At 23.9% G+C, this 9,454-nt stretch overlaps 6 protein-coding genes across 6 annotated transcripts; 4 read left to right on the plus strand and 2 right to left on the minus strand.

Moving 5' to 3' along the window:
- Window positions 1–94: 94 nt before the first annotated feature.
- On the plus strand, window positions 95–688 carry ENU1_110800 (hypothetical protein; the record flags this gene model as incomplete). Its single annotated transcript, XM_008859533.1, has 1 exon — window positions 95–688. The coding sequence occupies one exon, from the start codon at window positions 95–97 to the stop codon at window positions 686–688; it is 594 nt and encodes a 197-aa protein (XP_008857755.1).
- Window positions 689–2,931: 2,243 nt separating this feature from the next.
- On the plus strand, window positions 2,932–4,308 carry ENU1_110810 (GRAM domain containing protein; the record flags this gene model as incomplete). Its single annotated transcript, XM_008859534.1, has 1 exon — window positions 2,932–4,308. The coding sequence occupies one exon, from the start codon at window positions 2,932–2,934 to the stop codon at window positions 4,306–4,308; it is 1,377 nt and encodes a 458-aa protein (XP_008857756.1).
- A 150-nt stretch (window positions 4,309–4,458) lies between these two features.
- Window positions 4,459–5,769, plus strand: ENU1_110820 (hypothetical protein; the record flags this gene model as incomplete). Its single annotated transcript, XM_008859535.1, has 1 exon — window positions 4,459–5,769. One exon carries the CDS (start codon window positions 4,459–4,461, stop codon window positions 5,767–5,769), a length of 1,311 nt encoding a protein of 436 aa, XP_008857757.1.
- Window positions 5,770–6,149: 380 nt separating this feature from the next.
- Window positions 6,150–6,656, plus strand: ENU1_110830 (zinc finger motif, C2HC5-type protein; the record flags this gene model as incomplete). The annotated part of the gene is made up of 1 exon (XM_008859536.1): window positions 6,150–6,656. One exon carries the CDS (start codon window positions 6,150–6,152, stop codon window positions 6,654–6,656), a length of 507 nt encoding a protein of 168 aa, XP_008857758.1.
- A 69-nt stretch (window positions 6,657–6,725) lies between these two features.
- On the minus strand, window positions 6,726–7,115 carry ENU1_110840 (hypothetical protein; the record flags this gene model as incomplete). Its single annotated transcript, XM_008859537.1, has 1 exon — window positions 6,726–7,115. The coding sequence occupies one exon, from the start codon at window positions 7,113–7,115 to the stop codon at window positions 6,726–6,728; it is 390 nt and encodes a 129-aa protein (XP_008857759.1).
- A 1,344-nt stretch (window positions 7,116–8,459) lies between these two features.
- On the minus strand, window positions 8,460–9,212 carry ENU1_110850 (phosducin family protein; the record flags this gene model as incomplete). The annotated part of the gene is made up of 1 exon (XM_008859538.1): window positions 8,460–9,212. One exon carries the CDS (start codon window positions 9,210–9,212, stop codon window positions 8,460–8,462), a length of 753 nt encoding a protein of 250 aa, XP_008857760.1.
- Window positions 9,213–9,454: the final 242 nt, after the last annotated feature.

Below are 9,454 nucleotides of genomic sequence, written 5' to 3' on the forward strand. Positions count from 1 at the left end.
CCTGTAATGCATCTTCATTTTCAATTGAACCTTTGCTAAACTAGTAAAAAGAAAAAATAAAAACTTATAAAAGAAGTGCGAAAATTCGTTTACAATGCAATACCAATTGCAAGTCCAAGAAATTACTCCGTTACAAAACGCTTTTATGGACGTTGTTATTTTAGTGGGAACACCTCCTAATACTCAACAACAATTAGATATTAAATTACCTGCTTCTGCTACTTTAACAGACTTTTTTAAGACTATCCAAAGTGAAATGGCAGAAAAGAAATTAATTCCATCTCAATTTGCTATTCAATACAAACAATATGACTCAGTATGTCAAGTTCCTGTTTTTGCTCTATTAGAACAATTCTCAACAATAGAAATTATGACAGAAGAATTATATAATAATGCTCAAACTGATCATCATATAGAAACTCCTATGGAAATTGAACCAACACAACCTTTAATAGAAAAAACTTATAACGTTTCTTGCCATCGTTGTAAGACACGTAAAAATGAATGTTTACGCTGTCCAATTAATCCAAAACATAAATTTTGTGAAGGGTGTATTACAAAATATACTACTCTTGATAAATTCTTAAGTGATGGTTGTCCTATTTGTCAAAATAAATGTCAATGTGCTTCATGTAAAAGAAAAGAATTGAAGCGTTTAGGAATAGAAGCACCTATCCCAAAGAGATGATGATGGTTTAACTTTTCAATTTATTATTTTGTGTTTATTTGAGTGTTTTTTTGTGTTGAAAAATCCTTATTCCTTTTTACTTTGGTAATATTTTTAGGGGGTTGTCTTAATGGATTACAATGGATTTTTGAAATGAGAATAATAAATAATTTAGATCAACCAAATGTAATTTAAAGTAATAAACAATAATGCAAAAATAAATATTTATGAAATAATGAATGATATACTCATAATTATAAAGATGTTTTGATTAAGACTAACAAGAAACTGACTCAATAAAACTTTAATAAAAGAGAAAATTTAATGTTATTAAATAAATACAGAAAATGCTAAACGAAAATAAGAGAGTGTTGACTTAACCAATGGATTTTATATATTGTTTAGTGAAAAGAGACTAACACTTTTATACTTCTTATTTGTTTAATATAAGAAAAATGATTATTTTGATCACAAATATGTTGACTATTACCTCAACTTTAATTCTTATAAATGTACAATTATTTAAAGACTTATTTTTTTATATTTTATTCTATATATTTTTGTTTGAATGAATATTGTTTATGAGAAAATGAATTTGTCGTAATATTTATCGGTATTTGATTATATTCATTGAACATAAACAATTCAACTTTGTCATTAATTACAATAATCTAAGAATAGTATCATTATTTCTTGTTTTTTTTTGTATTTTGTTATATATTAATTGCTTTATTATTTTAAGGTATAGATTTGTTTAGTATCTAAAAAGTAGTGTATTTTATTATTTTTATTGTTAATGAATTATTTGTTCATTTTTGAACCTTTTTTTCATTAATTAGTTATCTATTTATTTTTCTAAAAATAGTCTAATATTTCAGAAATAGAATTGACTAATTAAATATTCATTAATATTGTTTTATTCAAATAAAGGAGACTATTTATAATAATAGGAAAGTTTTATGTTAGATTTGTTTAGATACTATCACATTGTTTTGATAATATAATAGTAAGTTTACTTACTGATTATTGTTGTGTTTTAATATTTCCAAATAAATTCAATAAAAATAAAACTTCTTAAATTATTTAATTTGAATATAATGAATGAATTTATTATTTCTTTGATTTTATCATCAACAATAATTTAATATTGTCATTTTTTATTCTTTCAAACATTAGATTCTAATTTTAATTATTTTAATTATCTTTTTTTTAGAAATTAAATATTTATAATACTTGATAACATTCTAATTATTAATAAAATAATTTCTTTGTATTAGTAAACGTCATTTCTTTTTGTTATTTGTTATTGAGAAAAAGCATTTTTAATTGTTATTTATAATACTATGTTTGGTGTTGATACTATCACATCTTTTTATAATATTTTTTTAATAAAATGTTAACTTTAATTAAATTGTAATAACAAAGATATTTTATTATAATAAATGATACATAGAATGGTTTGTTTATTTTTAAAACTCAAGAAACAGTTTCATTCTTAGTCTTTATAATAAAATATTTTCTAAAATAAACATAAAATTTCATAAAGAATGATACTCATGTAATTTTATTTATATTTACATATTTCAATATGTTGTTTGAAATGAATGTTTCATTCTCTCCGATAGTAATAAAACAAACAATTGTTAATGTTCTATGAATATATACAACTTAACATATTTCTAATCCATCTTCTATTAATTTTTGGAAATATAATAACAAAAAAAGAAAGTTATAAGAATATAAAGATTTGTCTACCATTTTTATCATAATACCAATCCTTTAAATCAATTTTGAAACAGAAATAATCTGAATGACATTGATACATATTATTGAATTTTTTAACAAAAATCATTAACAATTAAACATTATGAATTGTTTTGTTTAATATAGATTTAAATTTATTAGGTTCAATAAAAAGAACAAGAATTTATTATTACATAATCATTAGTTCTTCTTTTGATTTATTTTCATATTTTGTTATGATATCTTCTTAAAAATTCTAATAAAAATTGACTATAATGCAGTGTGTTAAATACTATTTTGTATAAGATTAAACAATAATTATCTAAGAAAAATTAAAAATTCTTGTTTCAATAAAAAAATAAATTTCTTTCTTGACAGTTATGAGTTGTTGCAAGTTTATTCATTTAGAACCTTCTCAATAAGATAATGACATCAAAGATACCAATTATTCATGAGAGATAGTATACTGTATGAAAGTGATAAGTAATAAGACTAACAAAGAATCTATAAAATCATAATAGATGCTTGTTAGAGTTGCTTCACGTATAGAATCAGAAGATAGAGCAAAAGCCAGTAAATTTATAAAAGTGAATCAAGAATTACGGAGTCAATTTGGATTAAGTGAAAATGAAGATGTAGTACAAAATTATAAAGGTGTTTATAAATCAGGAAATACTAATGTAAAAGGAACATTATTTTTAACACAAAATTACTTTTGTTTTAGATCTTCTTCTGGGAAAAAAATATTTATTAAAATTCAAATATCAGATTTAAAAGATATGAATAATCAAATAATGTTATTAGATGCCCAAGGTAGAAGATATGAGTTTTATCCAACGTTTAATAAAGAAGAATGTTATAATCTAATGCATTATCTTTTTCAATTTCCATTTGCATTACTTGATTTAAATATATATAAACAACATACTGAAATATCATCTGAGCATTTAAACCAAGAAACAAAGTTTGATATTCAAACTGCACAAGAGGCATTAGATACTGCAGAAGATATGAGAAAAATAAAATTAGATTCTTATCAAATGTTAGAGTGTCAACAAAGGAAAATTGCAATGATTGATCAATTACTTAATCAAACGGATGTTTATCTTGGTGAAATAGAAGAAAGTATTAAAGCAACAACATCTTTAGTTTATGAATTAAAATTAAGATATACTAAAAAAAAGGTAAAACCTGCACCACTACAAGAAACACCAATTCTTCAACAACAAATAATTCAAAATCCACCTCAAAAAGTTGAAATTAATATTATATGGAAATTAGAAGGAGATAATTTAATTCCTGCTATAATGACAATATATAATGATAAAGTTGTTTTAGAAGAAACTAGTAATGAAAAAAAGAAACTTTTAACCAGAGAATTTGCTATTGTTGATATGATTGGATTATTTATGAGATCAAGACCATTACATATGAATATTGCATTAAATCATAATTCAAAGGAAAAAGGAAGAGTTAGAATTGTTAGTGTTTCATTACAATTTATTTGTAATGAACTGTATATAAGATATTTAAAATTAACTAATGAACAATTAGGTGTTATTTTTGAACCTAATTCTCGTGTATTTGATTATGGAGATACATTAATTACCAAAACATTTATGAATTGTGGTCCTATCAAAGGACAAATTAAATTTGAACAAGATGAAGACTTTGCATTAAATCTACTTACTGGTAAAGACCGTGAAGACTATCTTGTCTTAAAGAAAACTAATCAAAAAACTTTAAATATTCTTGATGAATGTGATAAATTAGGTCAAAAGACAATTCAAATGGCTGAAGATTCTGCTAATGCTATTGAATCAGTTAGTTTAAGAATGAAAGCACAAAAAGAATTAATGAATTCATATAAACAAAAGAGTGATCAAATACTTAAATAGAAGAGAAATATACTTTTATAAGTTCAGTTCAATTATTTTTATTATTTTCACATAACATTTTATAAATAGAAAAGAATAAACAAAAATAGAAAAATAATTTTTTTTTAAAAAGAAAAAATAAATATTTAAGTTCTTCCAATGGACAATAACATGTCTCGTTCAACTCCTCCTAAAGCAAGTCCTAGATTCTCTGATGATCTAGAAGATGAATATACTGAAGAAGATGAATATAGTAGTTCTTCTGATTATACTTCATCAACAGATGATGATGAAAAAGAAATGGAAACATCAGAACTTCTTGAGTCATGGAGTGAAGCAATGAAAAAACTAAAATTTATGGTTGAACTATACTCTAAAGAAAAAGAAGAAAACACTAAATTAACAGAACATATTAATAAAATGGCTACTGCTATTAATGAAATGAAGGTAGAAATTGCTTCATTAGCACAAAGTCAAACAAAAGCAATAAATGATTTAATGATGGAAAAAAAAAGCCATGCAGCAACATTAAAAAAATTAGAAATGTGTGAAACACATGAAAATGAAAAACCTTTTAATGGAACATTAAGATGTAATTGTGAAATCGTAATTTCTAATGGAGAAGTTGAAAATATTATCATTGTTAAAGATGATGAAAAAAGATGGAAAGAAATAGAAATTCAAAAAGAATATCTAATGAAAAGAGTTGTTGAATTAACACAACAAAATGCTCTTATTAATGAAGAATATGAAGACCTTAAAATTAATTTTGATATGAAAAAAAATAATATGGAAAATGAACTTAATAACATTCAACAATCCGCTAGAGAAAGAGAAGTTAGTTTAGTTAATAATCAAGAAATGTATAAGTCTGTTGCTCTTCAATTTTTAACTCGTGAACTCCCTTTATTTAAAAAAAATATTGAATCTATTGATATTATTCAAAAAGATATCAAATTAAAAACAGAATTTGCATCATTTATTATGAATAGATATGGTATTAATGTAACTGATGTCTTAAATGGTGAAAAAAGTATTACTAAAATTCAAATGATTCCTCTTAAATTCCGTAAACAAAAAAGTTCTGTTACTCGTCAAAAAACAATTAAATTAGCTCGAATGAATACTTCATTATCAAGAAATGGAACAATTGATTTATCTTCAATTGCTGATGAAGATATGATTGATGATAATAATGTTACTCCTGTTAAAGTTTCACAAGTTTCAAAATTAAATGTTACGAATAATTGTACTAATGAAGAACAACAACCTTCTATAATTGCTCCAATTAAACCTCAAAAAGATAAAACTTCTATATTAAAGAGTCCTTCATTAGCACGAACAAACACTGGAATTCTTCCAAAAGAAACAACAAAAAAATTAAGAGCAAGTTGTTCACCAAAAGAAAAGGCTGAACTTAAATCAATTCAAAAATTATTGACTCGTTCAACAATTTCATTAGAGACAGCCACAAATGAATAAAATTTTATATTTAAATTTTCTTTTAAGTGTTTATTCATGTAATTCTATACTTTTATTTTTTTAATTATATATGGAATCATATTTAAACCATTAAATGAAAAATACTAAACATTATTTTAATCAACTTGTTTCTACTCGATATTCTTTAACATAAAATAAATAAGAGGTATGATTTATAGCTTTTTAAAAAATAAAAATTATTAATACAATTCTTTTTTTTTATTAACTTTTAACCTTAGTTCATTTTGTATTTTTGAAAATCTGTAAATAAAATAAAAAATCTGTTTTACTCAATAACACAATTATTTACTTATTTAATTATTTTTGTGTTATTAATAGTTATGATTCAAACTTGGAAATTCATTTCAGTTAAACTCAACATGTTCCCACAAATGAAAAGTCCTACACCAGATAAACCAAGAGGAAGAATAGAGTGTAGGTGTTATGGAACTGTTCATAAAGCAATTGGAAATTGTCTTTCTTGTGGAAGAATTCATTGTTCTGAAGAAGGACCAGGTAAATGTTTATATTGTGGCGAGAGATTAGAAATTATAAGAAAGAATGAGGGTTATGATGAAGCACAAGAACGTATGGATATGTTATTATATTTTCAAGAAACACAGGCTCAAAGAACAATAGTAAGAGATATGTCAGGTGAAGATCCATTAAAATTGGATTATTGGATAAAAGGAAAAAAAAAGAGTACAAAGAAAGAATTAAAGAAAACTAATAAGAGAATAAATCACAGAGTTCAATACGAAGATGTAGATCCAAACCAATTTGATTTTGTTCAAGAAGATGATATTGGAACATCAGAAATGTATCAACTAAATGAAAAGCCTAAAGTTGATTTAAGAGTTGAAGATACTGATTATGATGATGATTAAACATATTGAAAAAAAAGTATAAAGAAAAACCGAGAGCATTATAATTTAAAGTTGTTATAATTTATAAATCTATTTTTCTTTTCCAAAGAGAGCTAAGCCAAGAGGAAGAAGCAATGCACCCCAATAGAAAGCTGATGTAATGTAATGAGTTATTAAATTATCTTCTTGAGAAAGAGGAGTATTGTCTATTTGTTCTGAAAAATTTTCTAATTCAATAGGAGGTGTAATCAAACTTTCTATTATTGCTTCTGTATCAGGAACAAAAAGCATTGGCTTTTGTTGAACAATACCAATAACTGAATCGCATCGAGAACACCTCATTTCAAGAACTGGTAATGCAACACGTAAAGACTCTTTAAATATTATATTTTCACATTTAGAAAATTGTAGTGGTGAGTTTAATACTAAATCTTCTTTTCTGAAAAGTAAGTTGTGACATTGTTTGCAATGAAATGTCATTTTTTTTCTTTTTAAGTTCTTACAAAAATAAATCAATACTCTTATAAAAATACTTCAACCTTCTTTTAAATTTTAATCCAACTTGTTTTTATTATTTTAATCAATTCATTTGTAGTTTTATTAATTCTTCAACAACTAAATCACCTCTCCTTCTAGCTTTATTGGAATATATCTCAATTGAAGATTCAAACATACTTAAGTTTATTAGTTCAACTTACAAATTTATTTCTTTGACTTAATAAAAACAAAGAATGACCCAACTCATTGACATGTTTAATTTAGTACGTTTTTGGTTTCTTTATACTTAAATATGTTAGTTAAAATATTTGAATTGAGACTTATTTAGAATTGTATTATTCATTTACCAAATTGTTCCAAAACATTATAACTGTTAATACATTAACTTCAATTACATTTATATTTCATATCAACACAAATCATTTAAATATAACTTCTTTTATTGGATTTAATTTCAAATTCAGTTAATACATTCTTCCTTTTTTCTTTTTATATATTTGTTAAGTTATAACGATCAAATAAAAACTTCTTTAATGTTAATTTAGAAGAAATTCTCTTGGTCTAAACTTCATTTAGTTTATCACTTATAACTATAAAAGCAAAATTGTATAAAAAGTCATATTGACAAACATCACATGATAATGTTTTAGAATGTTGTACTTGTTGAACAGAAATAAAGATAAATTATTTGTTTAATACATTTAATATTCCTTTTAGAGTGTCTTACTCCATATTCTCTATATTTATTTTCTTCATTTAAATTATTGAAATAATTATAGATTCTATAATAACAACTCTAATATTACCACCTTATGTTCATAATCATAATTGGAATAAACTAGATATAATGTAACTTTCTTTTGTATAATAGTTTAAGTGTCTTTGACAGAATTCTAAAAACAGGTTATAAAAAGAAATTTATCTTTCAATTCTTTTAAAAATTCAACTTCTTATTATTATTCTATTGGTTTTTCTTTTCAATCCATTATTATATCTTCTAATTGATTTAAAATAAATACACCATTATTTATTTAAAAAAAAAAACAAATTCCTGTTATCAAGAAAAAAGACATAAAACCAAACATAAAATTTTTAAATAATTTCAATATCTTTCATTCATTCTTCTATTTCTAAAATCTAGTTTATTACTTGTTCAATTCTTTGTATTAAAAATAATTATAACACATATTAAAACTTGAAAAACTTTTTTATTTGAATAATTATTTTCTTGTTGAAGTTCTTTTATTGTCTTTAAAAAAAATGAATAATTTATGTATTTTATAATAATTTTATTCAATAATCTATTGTAATTGTTATCATCAAAAATTAATCATCAGAATCATCATCGTCATAAGAATCTCGTTCTCGAGAAAACATTCCACCACTGAACTTTGGATGCCTTTTTTCTTTTGGGTCTGACTTCATTGTTGTCTCAACGGCACCAACACGAGATAATGCCCATTCAAGGTCGTCACAAGTCATGTTATTTCCACCAAACTCAGCCAAACCAATAAACTGTTTAACATGGTTTGTGTTTCTATAAACAATTAAAGTAGGAAGAAGTTTATCTGGATAATCAGGAATTGCCAAATGGCTTAAAATCTTAACAAATTTTGTACTTCTTTTCTTACGAGCTAATTCATTCAACCTAGCACTCAAAATATCACATCCTTCAATCCCATTTTTATATAACAAAACTACAACATAACATTCTTTTGATGCTTCAGTAACTTCTTGTTTATATTCACCAGCAGTAAGTTCAACTACTTCTTTATACTTATTTTTCTCCGCAATAGCTCTCATTTCTGCTAATCTTTTTTCTTTAATTCTTTGAAGTTCTTCATCACTATCATCATCTTCTAATAATTCATCAATCTCTTGTAATGATTTGTCTTCTTTGGCATTATGTTCGACAACAGGTGCCTCTTTATACAATATATTTCCTTCATCATAAAGTTTTTGTTCTTCTGGACTTAGTGCTGCTTTATTAACTTTTGCAATAGCGTCTTGCCACTCTGTAGTTTCTCTTTTTCTTTCAATTCCATTAACAAGTTGTTTTTCTACTGATGATGTGTTCATTCTAAATTAACAGTTCACCTCTTTCAGTTTTTAATAAATACATTTTTACTATTCTTTTTATTATTTTTGTTAGAATGTTTTTCCTAAAAATATATGTTAGAACTTCATTAATTATTCTAAGTTTACATTTATTTTAAATCTTCTTAAATTGAAATAAAACAATTATTAAATTTATACATTTTAAACGTATACTCACTTTTTATTTATAGATATCCTCTTCCAATCAAAATAACTTCTGGTAA

The sequence above is a fragment of the Entamoeba nuttalli genome (assembly GCF_000257125.1).
Source record: "Entamoeba nuttalli P19 unplaced genomic scaffold asmbl_4725, whole genome shotgun sequence".
In the NCBI taxonomy this organism is placed as follows: domain Eukaryota; phylum Evosea; order Mastigamoebida; family Endamoebidae; genus Entamoeba; species Entamoeba nuttalli.